Raw genomic sequence first — 24,848 nt, 5'->3', positions numbered from 1 at the left:
TCTTGTATCTATCTATATTTGTTTAGAAGATATAAAGTTACAAATTTTATTCACTTAAAAAATCGAATTTCCAAATGTCCCTTTTTAGTTTATCTTTTGGGGAGAGCCGAACATAGAGTCGAAATTTCATGTTTCTAGCCTCTGGCCTTTGGACTGTGTAATGATGAAACAGTATTGAAAACCAAAAACGTCCCCGTTTTCTGGAGAAGTTAAATATAATTTTGCACGAATCGTAATTCTATACATAACTGGCCTCAAATGTATTAAATATTATTCTGCTTATATGTTATATGTTTAGTTTTTTTTTTCGTTTACTATAAATATGTTCTTTCTAATCTCAAACTATATAAATTTGAAACAATATTTTTCTAAGAACTTAAAAAAATAAATCATAAATTAAAACCATTTTTCGATTTTTTGCTGCTTCTCTTCTTAATATGATTTTATTGAAACAAAATCTTTCAATTACGGAAGAAAATGTATATTGCTTTTTTCAAATATAACGATTATTAATATCAATAAACATTAACAATTATTTAACAAACAAAGTGGACAGAAAAAGTTAAACAAACAAAAAAAAATTTAATAAATTTTTAAATAACAAACAAAAGACGATAAATTATATAGTGGGAAGAGTACCACCAATACTGGAATAGGGGGAATAAGTTAAAAGTTTAATTGTGAGACTACTTAAACTTATTCCTCTTCTTCGCCATCCAAAATGGCTTTGAAGCTGAAGGGTTGGAAGGCATAGCCCAAACCCTCGTAGAATTTGCTCATAAATTCAACCCTGTCAAGGAGAAAAATGCATAAATTATTTGCTGAAACATTTAAAATAAACAAATCAATAATTACCAGTGCAAACGTAAGGTGTGCAAGAAAGCAGATAGACCTTCCATCATAACCAAGATGGCCAAAGTAAAGAGACACCAGGCACCGAAGATTAAGAACACGAAAATAACACCGCCATAGCCCTTTTGTTTAAGACCCAAAGACAACACCATGTTCCACAATACTTCAGATAATTCTGCAAAAAAAAAAACAAATATAAATACATTTTAATAAAAATGTTTACCAAAATGAATGCAATCAAAACACTTACGAGCATGAGCCAAAGACAAGGCCCACAAACGCAAATATGAAGCGGTGTGAGAAATGGTACTGAGCACATATTCAATGGTGTGAATGGCTTGGTGAATGTAAATTTCACTCATTGGCTCGTCGTCATGACCGTGGGCACCACCTTCATGACTTTCAGCGGCAGTTGGCAATTGAGTTTCACCTTCGTTTAACTCCATATTGCCAGTCAGTTCGCCGTTATGTTTAGCCTGCAAAAGTAAAGAATACAAATTAAAATCAAAAGTTTCCAATACCAAAAGACCAACCAACACAACTTACATGTTCCTTATTTTTACGGGTGAATTTAATGTACATTGGTTTGCCCAACAACATCCAGGGAATGCAAATCAAGGCAATGAACACAAATACTCTCTCAATGGTAGATTGGCTGTCGAACATGTACTCGTTGCAGCCTGCTGGTGGTGGTGTGTTCTTGAACAACATCATGTTGATGAACATAATCAAGACGGAGGGGGCGCAGCCGGGTGTATTGGGCTGGAAGTCGGTCTTAGCATTGTATTGGATCCACTTGAAGAACATCATGAAGACCATGTAACCGAACAGCAAAACCAAGAAAAGAATTTGAGGCAAAAATTCCAAGAAGATGCTGGACACACGTTTGAAGTGAACAAAGTTGACGACCGACATGCAGACACCAAAGATCATGTGAATTACACCGGTAATAATGGACAATTTCATTTTGTATGTGTTTAAGAAAATAATTTTATTGTCAGCCATTTGCCAGATGGGATCCAAACCGATGGGATAGACGCCTTCGACATGATACTCTGGATTCAGTTGTAGCGATGGATTTGTCAAAACCGTGGAGGTATTGTATCGTACTGACCATGTTGAACCAAAGATGTTCATAGATTTGGAGAAAACGTCATTGTAAATGAAACCAGTGTAGCAGGAGAATATACCCATAAGCAAGATGATGTAGCGACCGCCGAAGAAAATGTTCCAGATTTCACCGCCCTTGGTGCGGCACAAAGTTTTCTCAAACATGCACATCCAGCCACCGAAAAGGGTCAGAATGAAACCGTGACCCAAATCGCCAAACATGACAGCAAACAAGAAGGGGAATGTAATGCAAGTGTACAAGGCAGGATTACACTCACGGTACGAGGCAATACCGTAGGCATCGATTAAGTTTTGGAAACCACGAGTGAATTTGTTGGTGCGATTGAATGTAGGTGGCTGTTCATTGGTGTCAATGACATTCAAGAATGATGGTATGGTACTACCCACAGCAGCCGAACCATCGGACAAGGCCTTCTGTACAACTGGCAAATCCTTGGTGGGAACCCAGCACTCACCAATCAGGCATTTCTTGGTGACGTCCATGTTGAACAAGTTCAAGGTGTGATAGATGGCCTTCATTTTCTTGACCATGATGGACCAGGATGGCAAATTCTTGGAGACGGTGGCCAAAACGCGGCTACGATGATCCTCAGTTTGGCTTAAAACCAATTTCAAATCTTCCAAGCGAGTGCGTACTCCCTTGACCATTTCGTCACGTTCGGTGTGAGAGCTGGGGCAAGGATACATAGAGGCATGGAAACCGGTGCACACTTTCTTGATGCGATTCTTCAATTGTTCACCCTGGAAGAAAGCAACGAACACGGTCTTGTAGATGGGATGACCAGTGCTGGGATCATTCAAGGGCTCCTCCAAATCGGAACGTTTAAGGAAAACATTACCACGGGAAATACGCCACAACATGCGTTCAAAGGCAAAGACACGCTCGCGATTAATAACACCGGCAACGAAACCCAAACGGCCGCGATTTTGAGCAGCAGCAGCATCGTCAACGACCACACCACCTACTCCACGATTGCTAGAGTCCAAATTGAGCACTTCCTGGTCGGAAAAGAAACCCTGGGTATTCTCCAATACCTTACGCAATTCGGTCAATTCCAAATAGTTTGATTTCAAATTGACTTCGTTTTGGGCCAATTCCAAAATCTCGTTTTCGGTCTTCTCCAAATGAGCTTCCAAGTCAATGATTTCTCTTGGATTGGGTGCCTTGGGGATATCATCCAAAATATCGTGCAATGTGATGCCGTCCTTTTTGATTTCGGCCTCAATGTAACGAATTTTACGTTCCAATTCATCGCAACGACGTACCTCGGTGACGAATTTACGTTGGAATGCATTAACACCGCTGTTTAACTAGAAATTGATAGGATAGAAAAGGAAATATATCATTAGTATGTGTACTGTGACATATATAGGTGTAAATAAATGAGAAACGTTTTCTGGGTTTAGAAAGTTAAGAGTACTTTCAGGAAATTTAATTCTCCAAAATCTTAATTCGGAATTAAAAAATATCAGCTATTGTTTAGCTTCATTCAAAAGCTTTTATTTAAATATAATTCATTCATCGTTGAATTAATGCATAATGAATGGAATTGAATAAATTCGTCTATTCTTTCAATGATTTATTTTTTGTTAATTCAAATCTAATCAAATTGAATTTAAATAGTTTTTTCTCATTCAGTTTTGTTTTTAATTATTTACAAAATGATTTGAAAACAATTGATTTAAGCCTTTTTGTAATAGATTTGAATTTAAGACAAATACATTTTTAAAGCTACTCGTATTTTGTAATGGATTTGAAATTTTAATGATTTAATGGAATGAATTCAAAACATTTGAAGTACAAAGGAATTAAGCCTATGAATTAATTCATAATGTTTCATTTCTCAACATTTTAGGAAAACTATCTTATGAAAATATCAATGACAATTAGTTTTTGTGATAACACCATCAGTTGAGTCATTTTATTAAGATTTTTTAAATTCAGAAAACTTTTCTTAAATTCAAATTATCTAAATTATCAATTGTTCAACTTACATCACGAAATTGTACACAACCAGTTTCACCCAATTCGGAAACCGATGTATAGGCGGCTTCAGGCTGTATAAACATTTGGCATAAAGCCATTTCCTCACTCCGGAACATGTCCCCCATGATGAAGACTTGTTAAACGAAAAATCCTGCAAAAATAAAATTAAAGAAATTAGAAAAACTCATTTGTAAATAATTGTATGTACATAATTGAGTTTCGAATAGTTGGCATTACCGAAAAAAAATGTAAACAAACAGTAGAGCAGAAAATAGTGAAAACAGTAAAGAGAGTGAGAGATAGTTTTTAGCATAGATAATACACATAGATCGGAAACTGTCCTGTCAAAAACATAAGTGGTGAGAATGTATTAGTAAAAAAACGAATGTCAAATGTCAATCGGTTTTTGCAAAAAACAATGTTTAACAAGTATATGACTCTTAATTTTTTTTAAATTAGTTTCTCACATACATAGTATGTATGTATATGGGTACAATGTAAATTTTGTTGCTAACACATATTCTGTTGTAAAAGATTCGAACTACTTGTTATATATAAATTAAATTTACACAAATATTTTCCAATTCCAATTATGAACTAAAATTCTAGCCATCACTGTTGTAGCACATTATATTCCTCATCTGCTATTCTAACATACTATGAGTCTGTGTCTTTCAACTTGTTTTTTTTAATAATATTTCTTGGCCATTCGACCGTACATTTTAGCCAAAATAAAAAATACCAAAAACAACAACAGACAAAAGCAAATTCTTCATGTTTTTATGATTATTTTTGTGATTTAAATGTTTTTTTTTCCTCTAATTTTTATGTCTGTATTTGGGCTGTCTGTCTGTCAGTCTAGCATTCAAATATACACAACAAATTGTCGTGTATTTTAGTTTTATTTTCATTAGAGCAGGGTGTTTATGACCGACCTTTCTTTGATTTTTTTTTAAATTTTTCCCAAAATAACAACAAACATTATTTGTCCATTTGAATTTGTAACAGTCTGTTTATGAGTTTATTTATTTTTCCACTGAAATAAAATTAAAGAAAATTAACGTTTTTATTAAACATTAGTTTAGTAATTATTTGTCATAAAAGCGGGAGATATACATTGTAAGTTAAATAGGTTAGAAATTAAAGGGGTTTCATTTAATAATACATTTTTTATACTTTTGAATATGAATAAACAAATATCTGTAATTATGGATTTGTACTAAGGTTCTTAATATGTGCAGAAATAATACTATAACTTTAAAAATAACAAGTAAGAGAGCTATATTCGGCTGTGCCGAATCTTATATACCCTTCACCAAATTATACTTCAAAATAAAAATTTTAAATATTTTAGGTAAACTAAATTTTTTTTTCCAAAGTTTTTTCATTTTTGGAATTTTTTTCGAATAGTTTTTTAAAATTTTTGTAAATTTTAAAAAAAAAAATTCAATTTAAAAAATTATTTTTTTTTGTTTTTTCAATATTTTTTTTAATATTTAACGAAAAAAAACTTTTGGTGAAAAAAAATTCGGGTTAAAAAATATTTCCGATTTTGACCCATGTAGGTCCAACGTACTATGTCTTATATATGTTGTTTCAAAGGTCTTTGAAATATGTATCATTATCTATCCATATTGTCTATATTAATAACTTAGTAATCCAGATATAGGTAAGAAATCAAGGTTGTCCTGGTTTTTTCCTTATATCTCAGCCATTTGTGGACCGATTTTAAATAGCAACAGAGCCGGAAGAATTCCTGAGATATTGATGTATGAATCGTGTATGTAAGTTTTTTGGGGGCTTCGGAAAGTTGATTTCAACAAACAGACCGACAGACAGACGGACATGGCTAAATCGACTCCGCTATCTATAAGGATCCAGAATATATACATATACTTTATAGGGTCTGAAAATTATATTGTGGAAATTACAAACGGAATGACAAACTTATATATACCCTATAAAAATAGGGAAAAAAATAAGAGAGTTATATACTCTTCACAAAATTGTATTTTAAAATAAAAATTTTAAATATTTTTAGTTAAAAAAAATTATTTTAGTGAAAAAAAATGTATTATGAAAAAAAAACTCAGGTTAAAAACATTGTGTATCATTCTAGTCATAGAGAAATATTCATAGAGCGAAAACTCTCCTTTCAAAGACCTAACTCAGTTGTCAAAAACCTATGTGGAGAGAATGTATTAGTAAATAGAACTAAGTGAAAACAAAAGCAACACTCGTATATATGTGTGATTATTTTGAGTAAAATTTTGGTTTGAGTTTTTTTCTAGTTTCCGATCTTGTTGTTTCTTTATGTTTCTAGTAGCTCGACCTAATACAAATTAAAATTTTAAGTTCTAAATCCTTTCCTATCTGACGGTACTAATACGAGGTGGTTTCTCCAATTATTTTTTTTTATCCCTTCCAAGAAATAAGATTTGTCGAGGTCATCAAAATAGGTAGTTGTGTGTGAGATGATATCATGGTTGTAGTCAAAACACTTTCCGCCAATACATTTCATTGGAAACAAGGAGCTAAATCCGGAGAGTAGGACAGAAGAGGCAGTATTTCATAGCCTAATTCAAGGATTTTTGCCATGAGTACTGCACATGTGTGTACCGTTTTGTGCACCCGATTGTGAGCAAACGCGGCAGCCATCTTTCTCATACTCAAGTGAGTCATTCAAAATTGAAACCACTGATCATAGTGATATGCGTATGGCTCCACAATCGCTAGCACATTCAATCTCCGATCGGCCAGTATACCATATCTTAATTTAGATTTAAATTTACTGGGTTTTAGGTTAATTTAGTATTAAAAAATTACCGGGAATGAACGGGAAATTAGGTATTCTGATTTGTACTCTTAAATGAGTTATCAAATTTAAAATTGTTTAAATACATTTTTATTTGATGATACATATAAGAAACATTGCTAGTCATATTCTATCCTAAGTTTTTACAAAAATTTTATTTGCCCGGCAATTAATCTTTTTTATCTAACTTAGTTAGTTAGCTTTTTATCATAAATGTTTATATAATAAAAATAAATAAATATTTAATATCTATAATTAAATGGATTTAATACTTGTACATGAGTTTTCATTAAATGGCATGTGATTCCAAACAAACAAAAATAAATAAATTTAATACCATTTTTATCTAAATACATAAATTATGACGTCAAGTTTCAAAAGAACTCAAATTAGTTAGCTACATGCATATATTAGTATAAAAAAAAACAAACCTTATCATAATTAGTTAAAATGGCATTAAGCTATCAAATGAAATATTAATAAAAGTTTGAGTGTTTAAGGTCAATCATATGATATTTGACATAATCAAAAATGTTGGTGGGGATCAAGGGATTCATGATAAAATGTTCCTTTTGAATTCATTCCTTTGAGAATTTATACTTTATAGAATTCATTCCTTATTGAATCATTCAAATGTAGTTCAAATCCAATACATTGTTTACAAAACAAATTACTCAAAATAATCACACATTTTGTTATACCCTTCACCTTCGCGAGAAGGGTATATAAAAGTTTGTCATTCCACGTTTGTAATTTCCACAATATAATTTTCCGACCCTATAAAGTATATATGTTCTGGACCCTTATGATAGCGCAGTCGATTAAGCCATGTCCGTCTATATGTCTGTCTGTTGAAATCAATTTTCTGAAGACCCCAGATATCTTCGGGATCCAAATCATCAATAGTTCTGTCCGACATGCTTTCGAGTATTCCACAAATGGCTGAGATATGAGGCAAAAATCAGGACAACCTGGATTTTTTACCTATATCTGGATTACTAATTAATATAGACAATATGGATATCTAATGATAGATATTTCAAACACCTTTGCAACGACATATATAAGACCATAGTAAGTTGGAACTAAAATGGGTCAAAATTTAAAAAAAAAAAAAATAATTCGAAATTTTTTTTTCCGAAAAATTAAAAAAACAACTTTGGAAAATTTATTTTGTTTACCTAAAAACATAGAGAACATAGAGCGGAAACTCGAAAAAAACTCAAACAAAAAAATTACTCAAAAAAGTTACACATACGAGTGTTGTTTTTGTTTTCACATAGTTTTTTTACTAATACATTCTCATCACTTAGGTTTTTGACAACTGAGTTAGGTCTTTGACAGGAGAGTTTCCGCTCTATGTGTTTTCTCTATGCCTAAAAATATTAAAAATTTGTATTTTGAAGTATAAATTGGTGAAGGGTATATAGGATTCGTCACAGCCGAATATAGCTCTCTTACTTGTTTTTGTTTTCACATAGTTTTTTTTACAACAGAGTAAGGTCTTTGACTAGAGAGTTTCCACTCTATGTGTCTTTGTCTATGTTTCAAATGTATCGAATGATTAACATTTTCTGCAATTCAAATCAATTACAAAAACGCTTAAGTCAAATTTTTTCAATTCATTTTGTAGATGATTAAAGCAAAACAAAACTGAACTGAAATTTTTATTCAATTTGTATTAGATTTGAAGTAACAAAAATAGTATCATTCAAAGGATGACTGAATTCTTTTATGAATTAATTCAACAATAAATGAATTCTATTTAAATAAAAGCCTTTGAATGAATGTTGGGATTGAATCATAAATTCAACATTTTATGTTGAATTTATTTTTAATTCCGAATTAAGATTTTTTCAAATATTTTGATATCTAGGCATAGCTGTAACTTGTGAATAAAATACAAAATATAAATATTTTTTATATTATTTTAGTTTTTGTTTCCAATTATAAATATTTATTTTCCAAATTATTTATTAGTTAAATAAAGTATTTGTCTAATTTATTAATAATATTTACAGTTAAATTTATCCATATTTATATCTTTTTAAACCAAATAAATTATAAATATAATCATTTTATATTAGTTTAATTAAATTATATTGACATTTTTTTAGAAAATAGTAAAATTTTATATATTCAAATAAACCAAAGTTGAATAAAATTTAAATTTATTTCATTTAGATACAAAAAAAAATCAACTAATTTCTTTGGAATATTTATTCAAACAAAACACAAAAAACTAAAATTATTCAAACAAAAAATGATTGAATAGAAATAATTCTAATAAAACTTTAGAAATATTTTTATTTCTCACAAATTTGAAACAAATAAATTTATTTTTCCAAAAATTACTGAATAGAAATAATTCTAATAAATGTAAAAGAATATTTTTATTTCACAATAATACTGATGTAAAATGTCTTCTGATTGCATTCTGAGTTGAAAAAGTTATTTTCAAAACGAATTACAAATTTTTTTCAGACCCTAATTCTAATATTCTATTTTTAAAAACTACTACTTAATCATTGATTATCACTAGAATATGAACACAGATTTATGGTTTCAATTGGAGGTTTATTATTAATTTAAACTGTGAAGAACAAAATTCATGAATTATTTTTGAAAACTGTTTTTTAAGTAACTAGTTGTTCAAAATGATCGTCTGACATGGCATTCCTCCTAGGGCTATTTATCTTTGAATTATTTTTGAGCATTGTTTTTGTTTTTTCATAGCAAACGAAGGATCTTTTTCATAACCATCGGATGAAACATCTTCATCGTCCGAGCTCATTTTCACACACAAAAATATTTTTTTTATAAAATTGTTCAAAAATTTGTTGTTAAAATATTTGACTTTATTTTCACAAATAAAATTATTCAAAGAAAATTTCTATGAATAAAAGTATTCTAAATTTTTTTGTTGAATATTTAAATATTTTTCTTTTTTTTGGAGAAATAAAATTATTCAAAGAAAATTGCTTTGAATAAAATCTATCATCAAATTTTCGAATAAGTAAAATAATATTTCATTTATAACTAGTTGAATAAACTAAATTAATATTTAATTTTTACTATAAAAATATAATTTGAAAATAATTACATGTTTTCATATTGATTAAAATATTTTAAAATCTATTCTTTATATATTGAATAAAATACAACTTATTGTTACTAAAATACAAATAATATTAGTATAATTTTATGAATGTTTATTCAAAACTTTTAAGTATAATATATTTAATATCGTATTCTATATAAATCAAATAATATTTATTGCTTTATATTCTAAATAGATATATATTAATTAGTATCCTATTTTGAATAATATAGAATGATTTCAATATAAATTTAGTTTTTCAAATATAACTAAAATTCAAAAATAATTAAGTTTTTGGAAATATTTTGAATAAAAATATTCACAATTTACAGCTATGTATCTAGGGTTGCAAGCCAGTGGTTACAATCTATTGAGGTACATATTTTGAAGTGGTCTGCCCAATCGCAAATGGGCATTTCCTACGATTAGTCAACCAGGATCGAAAAATAAAATGTTGATAATCATCATGTTTTATTGAAGATATTTCGATCAAATTTGGTACATATAATTTTTTCGGCCCAAGGACGAAGCCTATTGAAACTGGCTGAAATCGGTCCATTATTTCATATAGCCCCAATACAAATGTCCTCCCGAAATTGGACTTTATCGCCCATAAATGTTTAATTTATGTAGGTATCTACACAAATATTGTTCCAAATAAGTTTTATATATACCGAATTCATGTCACCAAATTTTATTATGATCGGTCCATAATTAGTCATTGCTCCCGCTTCCGTAAATCACTTTAACGTTCATAAAACTTATAAAAATGTTGGTATACACATAAAACTCAACATAAATAACTTTCACATATACATAAACTACGATCTTATTTCATGGTGATCGGTCAATAATTGGCCATAGCTCCCATATAAGGCCCAATTCGAAAATTACTCACGAATATAAATAATTGAATTTTTAAAAGAAAAATGTTACTTAGTGTAGAGTATTATATGGTCGGGCTTGACCTACCATACTTTCCTACTTGTTTGTTAAGAAAATTTGAAGATATTTATGGGAAATTATGGCATGGTGATAATAATAAAAAAACATGTGGAAAAATCGTACGTTCGCGACCCGTACTTTCGATACCGATACTTAAGCCAATTAAACAAAAACCAATAGATATACTTTATTGTGTAAATACCGAATAGAGACCTGCATTAATACACTTTTAAAATAAATTAATCGCTTTTAAATAGTCCGCTCCATTTCGCAGATTTTTACATTTCACTACTGTCAGTATTTGCATTTTGATTTGTCAATATAATTTCTAACATTAAAATTTACCTAACACTTAACATAATGTCTTTGAAACCAGACCCTACCCTCTAATTATGCCTTAAAGTTTCTCTATTATTTTCTTGACTGTTCATATCATTGTTTAATTAAGTTATCATTTGTATTGTTGATTTAAAAAATAATAAAAAAACAAGGCGGAAAAAAACAACATGAAAATAAATACATACAATCAACTCAAATTGCGTAAATTCAATGTGTATTTAAGCAGAAACAAATTAAAGAAAAGATAGAAGAAAAAAAACTAGTAAAAGAGATCAAATAAATTATTTTTAAAGTCAGCTGATGAGCAGCAAGAAAAACGATCATGTGTCTGTCTGTCTATATAGCTGGCTTATTATGTGTTTTTGCCCCATGAGAAGTACAGGCATAGACACAAATATTTATTAAATACAATTTTGCTATTGAAATTCATATATGTACAATATATTTTGTTGCTAATTAGAGCTTAAGTGTCAAAAACTAAAAAAAATGTATGATAAATAAATAAAATACAGTGCCACATGATTTCGAAATACACAAATAAGAATTAAATATACTAAATTTCACACCGTTAATAACTCATGGTTTTTTCATTCAATATTCTTGATATCAAAATCAAAATGTTTGTATTGAAATGGAAAAAAAAAACTTATTTCAAACAAAAATACTAGTAATGAAATTGTTACTAACCTTCAAATGTTTTAATTTAGTACTTGTTTGTTTGCTGGTTAATAATTCCAATACAAATAACTTTTATTAGAATCACATGTAAACGTGAGAATATTTAATATGGAAAATAAATAATTTAAACTTTTATTGGAAGCACATACCTGTCCGTCCATCCGTCAATGTTTATATAAATTTGTATGTAAATACTTTATATATTCATAATTGACCTTCAGGTCTGGTATGCTCTACCAATTTACACTTACAGGGAAATTTTTAGGTGGAAAAATGTTGGTTATTTGACATGTTAATACATTTATTTATTTGACAAATAAGATAAAAATAGACAAGAATGTCTTGCCTGTCATACTGTCACAACTCATTTTAGTACAAGTTTAACAAATATAAATAAAAGTTTTAGAGACATGATTGATTTATTGCCCCGAATGGTTATTTTAAACATATAAATGGAAAACGTCAAGAATTTTTTAAAAAATATAAAGGGTTTGAAATCAAATAAATGAATTCAAAAAAGTATTTGACTTTATACTTCATTTCTAGACTGAGTATTCTAACATAATTTTTAACCTAAAAGTAGCAATATTCTAAACATATCATATAATTTTAGCTGTTATGTTAAAGTTTTTGGAGAAAGCTGTTAAAATATTAGTTTTTGTGTAACGAATTTCTTTACGCTATATTTATATTACAATTACACTAATGAGGCGCCTTAAAACCTATTTTGTCACTGTCTTTTAAAGTAAAAAATGACAACCAACAAATGTCGTTTGTTTCTCATCTTTTTAGGTAAAATTTAATAAAAAGAAAAAATTATACAATTTTAAATTAATATTAACAACCTTGATACCAGTATATTTCCGGTAATATGAAATTTGAGTACTATTTTTAACTTCCTACAAATAATTTGTTCTCTTAATGTTGTTTTTTTAACTTGTTGAATGTTTATTTAACACACAAAAATAGGAATAAAGCGTGTTACTCTCTATTCCCCTTTAAGCGGCATATTTTACATAAGTTATTGTATAATTAAAAGCAATTTTTGTTCACGCAATTTCTTCGCTTTACAGCCTGATTACAATTGCGACCGCTGTCAACAGAAGACATATTTTGACGTTTAACTAATAAAAATGTATGTATCATCACCACAACTCTACATAAGAAAAATAAGAGGATCTCAAGAGAGAGCAACATAAATAAAAGAATATCTAGTATGTTGGCCAGCCACAATGATTTTTTTGGTTTCCCATACAAAATATATGAAAACTTATTGTCCATAGTGGTTGTGGTTCCAATTGTAATCAAGCTGTTACGCCCAATAGAAACCAGTGTTGACAACTCCTAACAATTCCGCAGACATTTTTCAAAAAGTGTGTAGAAAGAGCTTATTTATATACATACATATGTATGTATTCGTCTGTGCGGAATCTTATATACCCACCACCAATACAGGCGCGAATCCAGGTCAATAATTTGGGGGGAGGGAAATAAATTAAAATATATTTTACATTTTTCCCTTTTTTTTTGGTTTTTTTTTTTTTTGGGGGGGGGGGGGAATATGCTTTTTTCACCCCCTGTATACGGACCTGCATCAATTATATTTTCTATTATTAGTAATTGGATTGTATTTTTCATATTTTGATCCAGAACATTTTACTGTTTACCATATATATATAGAACCCTGACAGACTAGACGATAGTGTGCTGGACTATCAATCTGAGGTTTGTGTGTTCGATTCCCGCCAAAGACTCTGGGTGTATCTCCAGACAACACAAAACGCTTCGCCGTTTGTATTTTATTGGAATTAATGTTGGACTTATAACATGCAGAAAGATCCATAGGCAGAACGTTAAGATCAAAATGAGAAAAGTTCGTGATATTTTTTAAAACTTTGAAAATTGTTGAGAGTTCATTGACTTTTTGCACGTCCTCGGCAATTTAATACTACGGATAGTTGAGAAAATGATCCAGAACAGTATTAACTACCACCAACTCTAACAAAATTTAAAAATTATATTTTTGAAACTATTATTTAAAAGCAGTCAAAAACATGCTAAATATCGCTGAGTTACCATCACTGAATGAGAGAGTGAGAGAGTGTTAATTTAACACTCTATGCATTAGTTTAATATTCAAAAAAAAAAACTATAACAAAAATCAATTTCCAATTAATTGAAATAATAAAATTTTACTATGGTTATTTGATGGCGTGGCCAAATGGTTGTTAAATGATGAAGACAGTGGTGGTGTAGAATTATTTGTAAATTGTGAGTTGCCAAACTGATTTTTTGAGTACACTGCAATAAAGGACCAACATCGATTCAATTATAACAAAACTCAAAATATGGGAGATACATAGTTTAATATTTTCTAATAAACAGAAACTAATGCTACCAACTTAAAATATTTTAGAAGATTTTTAATTTCTAAATAATAAAATATGCAAGTGTATTTGCCAAAATGTTATTTAATCAAAAATTTGCTTTTGATTTTGTTTATAAAATGTGTTTAATCATTGCTAAAAGAAAAACAATTTATCAATAGAAAAAATTAATTAAAAAAACTAATTGTTATCAATTCTTTTTGCACTCTTATCTCCTTAAAGTGTGCCAATATGTATTATTAAAAACTTATAAGAAGGCAACATTTTGGAATAAATACTCCCAATAAACCAAACGATATTATAACGATATCGAAACGATATCATCTTGATGATATAAATTATCATATTTATATGATATCGTCCTCGTATCATAAACGTTAGAAAATCTGAAAAGCAAACATAACAAGCATATTTTTCATATCAAATGTGCTTGTGTGTGTGTTAAATATTACGTTTAGACTATCCCAATCGTACTCTGCGCTGCACACAATTTTGACAGATCATATTATTTGTGGTACAATGTAAACGGGGCCTTAGACAATTTCGAGATTTACATGATGACTTTTTTGTGTGACTTTAAGGTACCGCTATTAAAGTGGCTGCTAACTGGCTCATAAAATCTCTGAGAGATGTGTACACAACATCGAAATTAGTCCAGGAATACCGGGAATCCTTAAATAGGATGGCGATACATTCAGCAGTCGGGCAACTGTGTTGCTTACTTGTTTTGGTGAAACAAGGCACAATTATGCCTGAAGAGACATAGGCTTCCTTTACGGGATTCCGTTATCTAATTGCAAGCTATAAATTAGTAACTTTTACTATGAACTCGCTGAGACAAGATGGGGATGTGAACCCACCTGTACGATAACCAGAATGATATAGCCCAGACAACATATCTTCTTGGCCTGACACGCTCACAATTAATTAATGTTGTGGCGATGATAACCGGACACTGCATATTTGGCAACCATGTGAGGAGACTTTGCCTGTCCTATAATGACTACTGTAGAAGTTGTCAAAAGGAAGAGGTGGATGAGACCATTTTTTATCTTCTTTGTCATTGTCCGGCATTGGGAGATCTACGCATCAGGTTTCTGGGACATCGTTCCTTAAAAAATCTCTCGGAGCCTTCAGACATAAAGGTACACGGAGTGACATAATATCAGTCAAATGACTGGTGCATAATATTCTGCTCACCTCTCTTCTTCTGACCTCCTTCCACTTTATTTCTTCTACTCCTTTATTCTATCTGACTTTCCCCTTCTCTTTTCATTTCTATTGGACCTTTCTATTGTTTGGACCCAAGTGAGCTGCTCTCTTTCCTGTCTCTACCATGCGGCTGCCTGTTAACCTAATCTATGGAATGACTTTATAAGTTTCTTAGCGAGAGAGGTATAGAAAAATCAAATTCAAAAAAGATTTGGGAAAAATTTAATGACTGAAAAGTCATCGTGTAAATCTCGTAATACATACTATGTACAATATCTGTTATAAAGCCATCTGACATCTCGCATTTTAAACTTAAGTTTTACAACAACAATATCCGTTAGCCAATTTAAATTATCAAATAACAGATATAAATCTCAATAGTTTTATAGAAAACTTAAAACAAAAACAAACTATAAAATTTATTAATATGCCACTAACAGGGAAATATATGTATTGGATTTTGATCAAGAAATGTAAAACCATCAAGATAAATAAATTAATTACAAGCAATAAATGTCATAAATCACTTAAAACCCAGGTATCATTAAATTTTCAAATCATTTAACTATGTTACTTAACTATGTGATTGATCAAAAATATATACATATACATACTACATACATATGTATGTATTTATATTTTCAATTGTCATTGTGGAAAGTCCGCACTTCATAAACACATATCTGACCAACTATTATTGTACGCAAATACATACATACACTTACATAAATATACTCTTTAAAAATTATTAAAATCTTTAAAAAAAAAATCAAGATAAGAACTTAATTTTTTCTATATTAATCAGTCACTAACTAGTGTGTGTTTTATCACCGGGGAACCCACAAACGTTTTCAATACTGATTGAATACATAAATACATTTCTTATTTATGCCTTTTGATATTTGTTTTGAAAACAAATATATGATTTTATTAAGAATTTTTGAAGTTTGTTTTATAAATCACTACAAAAAATAGAAATGCACAGCACGCTGAACTTGCTGAAAGACGATAACAATATGTTTATTATATTTACAGCGATTTGAAAACTTTTATCGGTTGTTTTTTCTTGAGAAACAATTTATAAACTTTCAAAGAAAAAAAAATATTGTATAAAACAAATGAGTGTTTGTAATAGATTTATTTTAAAGCGTTAGCAACAAGTGTTGTGAAAAATATTTGAAATATAAATACTATACAAATTTAAAAACGTTCTCCTGTCAATTGGATCAACGATCTATATCTGCTTAATCACAGCAGCATCATCCGAAAACCTTGTTGCCAGTAATGAACTCTCGACAACTGTTACAACAAATTCTACCTACTTTTAAAGAAATTCCGTATTTGAAAGAAAAAAAATTAGAAATTAATTATTATATAGTAAATACATACATAATATGTAGATCAGTGCAGTAGAATATCACTTAAGGCAGCTTTACACGATCACATTTGCGCCAGTATCATAATAACGTATGTTTTTTACAGCTTTAACATAATAAGAAGAAATATATATGGCTCTCTTAATCAAGCGTATTTTGGATTTTATTTTCATTTCCTTCCCACAAGTGATCCACAATGTGATCGTATAAAGTCAGCTTAAAAATGTTTTCCAATTTTATGAATGTGAGGACAAAAACTTAATTGTTTTGTTTAGTTTAAAATTAAAGTTTCCATTAAGCACTTGTTTTTAATTTGATATACTATTTCCAAAAAAAATTAATTGATTTTTTTTTGTCATTGATGATTAAGAGATTTAAACCAATGATATATTTTAATCACAGGTCATGGGACTAGTTTGTTACTAACTTCCCCAGGGTTGCTTTAAAGTTTGAATTTAATAAACATTTTTTTAAAGCCACTACTGTTTTTGTTTAAAGCTGCCAAACATGCAACTTTCTCAGAATAATTCAAATTATTGTTAAGAAGTCACATGATTGTTTAATCTGTTTGCTAAATTAATACATATGTTTTTTTTAATACTACTTTTACTAAACATGTTATTAAAATAAACTTTGAGTGAGTGAACTTCATGATTCAAGATCAATCACAATGCTTGCCAGATTAGGTGATTTTTTTTACCTCAAAAGTAACAAAGATTTTTGGTTTTATCCCATAAGATGATTGCTAAAATTCACATAATGCTGACTCCATGGGAATAGGAAAAATAGTTCGTTCAGCTCAGTGCAGTGATAAGAGATCAGTTGTAAAACTGCTGAAGGGAATGATACTGGACCCACAAATATACAGTCAAGTTTAACGAAGACAATTTATATCATAAAAGATAATCACCCCTATCGTGAATCAATATTTCACATGAAATATATTCGCTTTTCTCATTTCTCGTTCATCAACGTTGTTCACGTGAAAAATTCCGCATGTTGTGAAAATTTCAGATGGAATTTTGTAAAAAATAAGCAGCTGTTCCCTTCGAGGAAAATGGATATATGTCGTAAAGTAGGTCTGGGTTGATTAACAACTCGCGCGTCATTGCAATTATTTTTTAAGTGCAATCAGGCCCGTTTTAGTGTTTTTTGCCTTCGACAATTTTGCTTCTCACTCTAGCACGTGTGTGATATAAGGCTTCGCATAACGGTTCCTGTTTTACTCTGGTGGAGACCATTAAAACTCTTCGTTACTGTTGGAGTACCAATTAAAACTCATATCGTTAAAACTTTTAAGCGTTCCAGCTTCCTATATGAAGATATAGGTCGACTAGGGACTTACTTAACTCGTGTGGGATACCCTGGCGTTTTGGTTATATAATATATAAAATTTCACATGTTATTGCCGATAGGGGTGAATATGAAATTTTATGTATCCATACTCCAAGTAAAATATACCCCTAGTATGGAGATTCCAGAACGACTGTGTAGCAGTAATAACAAAAACAAGGGCCATCCAACAAATTACTGAGTCAAAAAATTAAACTTAATACATTTTAGTTTTCTATAATTTATATTCCTATTTTTTTTGTTGTTAATAAAATACATTAATAAAATACAAATTTCTTAAGAATTTTTTTTGGTTTGTGGCCTATTAATTGAATGTTATTGACAAATGGAATTATTAAGAAAAATGTTTGTTAATAATTTTATCGAGGCACCTATCGTATACTTGACAAATATTTATCATAACAATAAATGACGTTTGTTGTCAAGACAATATTGTCTGAGCAAAAGCACTAACAATTTTGTCATAACAAAGTAATGACACTAATAAACTAAGCCTATACCTGATTTTTTATCTTGACAAATATTTAGACGTTTATCATGAAAAAAATGTACCAAGACATAGGGTAAAAGGAGCTTGCCAGAACAATGTCATGTTAAATTGACAAATCAATTTCATGTAAAGTGTAAGAACTGGAAACGGTCTATATGCCCCCAGTAACCCATTACATGGTTAGTTCTGTCTATTCTCTCTCTTCCCTTTAGGATTATAACAAATTATTTTTGTAAGAAAATAACCACCAAAACGTAGGGACTTTTAGTTTTGTTGTATATTCTTTGGACTGAATGTTACAGAAAGATTCTAATATTAAACCATGAAATAGTGTTATTTATTTCTTTAGAATAAAGTTATGCGTATTTAGAATAGTTTTATTTTTCCATGTTATGTCCATATTCAGAAATATTGCCGATTTTTTATCAAACTGATCTGGTAGCACTGTTCATGACATATTAATAACAATTGTTTTCTATACGAGTTAATAATTGTTTCATGTTTAACTCTTAAAATTGGTTGCAAAACTAATCTCGTGATTTAAGCTAGAGATTATTTTGTTCATACGAGAAATATGCTAAAATTCTTCCATTGAAATATTTTAATCTATCAGTTGTGTAAAAAAAGGCTTAACAAAACATTGACTGCATAATAAAAAAGATGTTTAATAAAAAAAATATTGGAATTTTTTTTTTATATTGCCTGCCAATAATTTTATATAAACTTTTAGGATACGTTAAAATTGTATAAAAACAAACCTCAAAACTGGTTGAGAATTATATTTTGAATATAAATACTTGTTCAATTTGTTTCACTTTAATATTATTCTCAAAACCAGTTTAGGTTTTTCATGTAAATCATCTTAATTTCAATCAAGATTTATAATTTAAATTGTATTTTTTTTTTAATATTTTCATAAATCACATGATCACATTCTCATAAAACTTGCAAAAAAAAAAAACGCCACTGGCTTTTGCTAAAACCCTCACTCATACATACGCACAGTGTTTCGTGTGCGTGTTAAGAAGAGCCCAAATTGACAAGACAATAATCGAACCCCAAATTAAAAATAAAACTCACACATACTCTAGCACTTACACCCAAACTACAATAACAAATATACAGTAGGAGCTAATAAAAAAATACAATTTAATGTATTCGTACTTAATTTTGTTGTTTTTTTATTATAGAGATAGATACAACTGGAAACAGACATTCAGAAGAGTAGCAGAGTAAACTCGAGTTAACTAAACAGATTCTGGGTGTGGAGCTAATGAGTTATGAACAAAGCAAAGAGGGATGGAGGGTGGTTGGTAGAGTTGTTTTTTGTAAACAAATGTTATGAAAGGAAAATCAACACTGACTGTTTTTGTGACAACTCTCATGTGACTTTGACACATAATGATGATGATCATTATGATGAAGTATGCAGTGCATGTAAAATTACTGCTAAATATCTGCTAAACAAAATTAGCTAATAAATAATAAACAAATCACGTGCTAATAAACAATTTATGTAATTTTTTGGAAATTTTTAAAAAAAATCGCTCATATTTTACATTTAAACATAAATGAAATTCGTTTTACTTTTTTAACTTTAAAAACCAAATCTGTTTTTAATAATTAATTTAATGCTTATTACACTAACACTAAAAGATTTGCAAAAATTTGTTTTTTTGTTTTATTAAATCAAACCACCTTTGTTGTATTTTTATTTCTTGGCAGGCACACTTTTATTTTTATTATTTATTTAGTTAATTTTTGCTTTGATTTTGTAGTTTTAATTTCGCGTGTTCTTCATTTTGTCTAATTTTGAAAATATGTACTATGAATCTGTTTTTTTTTTTGTTTAGTTTTTTTCATTTTTCAAATTGTTCAAATATTGTGCTGAATTTGTTGTTCACATTTACATATAGTATTTTTCAGCATTTGGCAATCACCTTGATATTTTGTTGTTGCTTACGGTTAATTGTTCATTTCAAATAATATTAATTTGTTTTAATTCGAACAATACAGCACAGCAAAGAGAACGAAATAGAAACAAACAATCGAACAAAATTAATAATTCATTAACAAAAAACACTTGTTTTATTTATTATTGTTTTGATTATTTCTAAGGTATTTCCCCTCACTCAGTCACTCTCTCGCTATCATATATTTTTCACTACCTGCTGCTGCTGCTTCTCTTACACAATTTATTTGGTTAAAAACTTGTAGTTTTATTTTACTTACGTTGCCACAAACTAAATAATTTATTCCGTTAAGTAGAAATATTTGTTAACCGACGTTATAGTATTTTAAAATTTCTTCTTTTTTTGTTTCTACCTTTCAATTTTTAGAACCTGCCTCGTCGGTAGAAAGCACTCGTCTGACTTTAGTTGAATTCATTTAGCTTTTAGCAAACCTTATCTGTCGCCTCAGACATGACACGCACACTAGCACACGCTATCGTCACAGGCAGTGATGCCAACTTTGTTTGTCGATTAGATTTTGTCGTTGAAATGTTATAAATCATACAATAATTTATTAAATTTGTTTAATAATAATACGAAGAGTATAGTCAAGAAATCGAAAACATGTCAAATATTTTAAAATGTATCAGCAAAAACACGCAGTTTTTGTAAATTTAGCTTTTAGCTAAAGCGATGCGTTCGTGGTTCCAGCAGGACGGAGCTACGGGCCTCACAGCGAACTCCTTATTAGACATTTAGCATAAGTTTATCTCTCGCAAATTCCGCTCCAAATAAGTCTTATTCATGTCACCAAATTTTGTTACGATCGTTTCATAATTAGTCATAGCTCCCATATAGTCCCGCTTCCGAAAATCACTTTAACGTGCATAAGTCGCTTAAAAATGTTGGTATACACACAAAATTCAACTTTCATATAGACATAAATCACAAGACCTAATTTCATGGTGATCGGTCCATAATTGGTCATATATAAGGCCCACTTCCGAAAATCACTCAAAAATATAAATTATTGAAATTTTAAAAGAAAAATGTTTTTGCTCTTTTACTTAGTGTAGGGTATTATATGGTCGTTGGACTTACAATAGGGAAAAATATTTGTTAACCTAATTTTTTTTACCAAACAAAATTTTTTGTCATAAAATTTTTTTTCACTAATAAATTTAAAAAACAAATTAAATTAAAAAAAATTACAAACATATTTTTCCCATAAAATTTATTTCACTAATAAATTAGAAATAAATTTTTTTGTTTTAAATTTTGTTCACCTAAAAATATTTAAATTTTTTATTTAAAAGTATAATTTGGTGAAGGGTAAAAATGCCAGAATTATTTCCAAGAAAATACAGGCATAGCATTCATTCCTTTAGAACACAAGAAGGGGCAAATGGCAGAATAAGGGCAACATTTTTGCCATATAACAAAATGCCATTAAATACATCTAAATGTTTATTGTTAATGTCAGTATTTGTGTTATTTACTTTTAAATATTCCCAAAATTTATTGATTTCTAACGATTTTTTTTTTCCAAATAATGGGCAACTTTGTTGGCAACATCAATTAATTGTTGCTGATATCGCTCTCTTTGGAAAACCTTTTTTGTGTTGCTGTATTTGTTTAAGTTTTTAAATGTATCTATGTATGTTAATACGTGTAAATGTGACATAATAACTAATGCCCAGTTTTTGACTTGTTATTTAAATACGTATTTAGTTAATTTTAACTTAAAATTAAGTTGTATTTAAATACAGTTTGAGTTTTTCAGTGCTACATAATTTGTCTTATTTAAATAAGATAAAAGTATGGTAGCACTACTAAATATCAAAAATTTATCGATAGTTTTGCTTAAAACAGCTGTTCAACCAAAACAAAAATTGATACATTTTGCCCAATAAGAAATAAAAGTTTATTAAACAATAAAATTATTGGTAGGAAAATGCACAAAAGAAGCTCCAATTGCCCCGCATCGGAATTGTAGTTTTTGCAAGACGCTATTTTTAGCAAGACGCTGTTGTTTGTTTTTTTTTTACTACAATAGAGTGAAAAAAAAACCAAACAACAAAAGTCAGCTGTCAAAAACATATGGTAGTTTATGAAACTTAAATAGAATTTAAATGACCAACGTCGGCCATTTAAGTATCATTTAAAAAAGCACTGAGAAACTCATTTTCGCATTTAAATAGAACTTAAATATAATTCATATTTAAATACGAAGTCAAAAACTGGCTCTAAGTTTATTAATACTCTCATGAGAGTATTTTATATCATTGTTTGTTATTTCATTTTGTTGACCCAATTGGAAATTATAACCCACATACTGTAAAATAAATTTTAAAAAATGCATCGATCATTTTTTTATTTTTATAACATCTACGAGTATTGTTTTTATTGCGGGCACGTAATCAGTTAATGACAGGTTCTCCTATATACAAATATAAATGTTATTAATTTATTTGCTTTTATTTTTACTGTCATGGTTGGTTTATATTATTTGATAAGCTGTATGAAATTATTACTCAAAGTAAAACTGACAGACTGTTTGGTACCTAAAGAGATTACGTACATAGTGATCTACATAAATAAAGCAGGACATAAATTGAAAATACAAGTTACCACTAAACATATTCAACAGAATATGTAAAAATATTTTCATATTCAAGGGAAATCTGAATATTACTTTTGAAATCTCTGCAAACCGAGAGAAATACTTAATACTTATGCATGTTTTTAGTAGATGCATTCCATGAATGTGAACCACGACTGAAAAGTTGAGTTGAATAGGAAAAAAATACTGACATTTTTCTATGAGAAAGTATTTATCGCTTATTACAACTTTTTAAAACCAAAAATAACAGTTTAAACTCTTTAATTTCTTAATTTAATTAGTATATAGCATGCTAATCTGGTGGCGAAAACTCAGCTCCCAATTAGTAAGTAGTAAGAAATTAATTTGACTCTGATTGGTTTTTTTGCTATTATTACCTTGTTTTCCGAAACCTAAAATATATTTTTAATTTGGTTTTTAGTTTTTGTATGCATAAATATATACATACATATTAGAGTTCGTTTGTGACCATGTCACTTCATTTGTTTTTCGGGTATCATAATTTTTTTGAAGGCTTTTACATAAATAAAAATAATGGCGTACTTTTTTTTGGAAATTTTCACTCCTTGTGGTGATTCAACGCACCTAAAGACGCGGATTTTGAGCACATTTTTCTGTATAGCAAAAACGGTTGAATATATTGCAAATCTGATTTCACCAGTCGATTCTACATCAACAATTAATACAATTGATGTTTTTGGCGCTTTTGGTGCTTTTTGTTAAAACCATGTGACTTTGTAAAAAATCAAACTTATAAAAGATCTAGGGGCTAATTACCGCAGTCGAACACGATCGTATACTTATTCGAACGTGCGTTTTTTTAATTTTTGGCATTCTCTTATTTGATATCGAATAAAATGTATAGAAAATTATAATGATTGCGTTCGAAATTTATTTCGATTACGAGTGGGACAATTTGCCCCCTGAGTATTTCATTAAAATCGTTTTGTGGCCCGGTGATGATGATGATTATTAAAAAGATGTATTTGAAATGTATTATTTCGTTTTTTATTGAATTGTTATTTTATTTTAAGGTTTTGTTTACTCCTAAGTAAATAATAAAATAAATAATTTAATTAAAAATTTAAACCTTAAAAATTATTCATTGTTTTAGTGCCAATTTTACCCTTTATAACCGTTTTGAATGAGTTATTTGCAAGTGAAAAAAAAAATTTCAAATTTTTTTGTTTAACTTTTACTTTTTTCTCCTGGCCTTTTTACTCTTTTTTTTCGTAATTTTTTACCCTTTTTACCCGTTTTTACTATACACTTGACGCTTTACTTCAGTTCTAAAATGGCAACACTGCATTTTAAGCTTATCAAAACGGTACCAAATATTTCCTTTCTATCATAACCCGTTAAAAAGTTATGTGGCTTCAAAGTTATTTGGCGTTAAACCACCACAATGAGTGAAAATTTTCCAAAACCTTCAGAAAAATTATGATATCCGCAAATCAAATTTTTGAAATTAACTCTAATACATATACTATATAGAATATACATACTATATATATTTTATTACTATTAGAGAAAACGAATGATATTACGATATACCCCTTATTTCGCTCGATATATTGGATAACAATGTTTCGAATGTACTTTGTATAC

At 29.3% G+C, this 24,848-nt stretch overlaps 1 protein-coding gene across 1 annotated transcript; it reads right to left on the bottom strand.

Moving 5' to 3' along the window:
* Window positions 1-405: 405 nt before the first annotated feature.
* Window positions 406-21,036, bottom strand: LOC135963734 (V-type proton ATPase 116 kDa subunit a 1-like). Its single transcript, XM_065515701.1, has 6 exons — window positions 20,898-21,036; window positions 3,979-4,121; window positions 1,399-3,294; window positions 1,103-1,328; window positions 856-1,027; window positions 406-790 (listed from the first exon to the last, which is right to left on the bottom strand). The coding sequence occupies exons 2-6, from the start codon at window positions 4,093-4,095 to the stop codon at window positions 697-699; spliced, it is 2,505 nt and encodes an 834-aa protein (XP_065371773.1). The 5' UTR covers window positions 4,096-4,121; window positions 20,898-21,036; the 3' UTR covers window positions 406-696.
* Window positions 21,037-24,848: the final 3,812 nt, after the last annotated feature.

The sequence above is a fragment of the Calliphora vicina genome, chromosome 1 (genome assembly GCF_958450345.1).
Source record: "Calliphora vicina chromosome 1, idCalVici1.1, whole genome shotgun sequence".
In the NCBI taxonomy this organism is placed as follows: domain Eukaryota; kingdom Metazoa; phylum Arthropoda; class Insecta; order Diptera; family Calliphoridae; genus Calliphora; species Calliphora vicina.
Note: the sequence above shows the minus strand (reverse complement) of the source record. Positions and strands in the feature narration are given on the sequence as shown.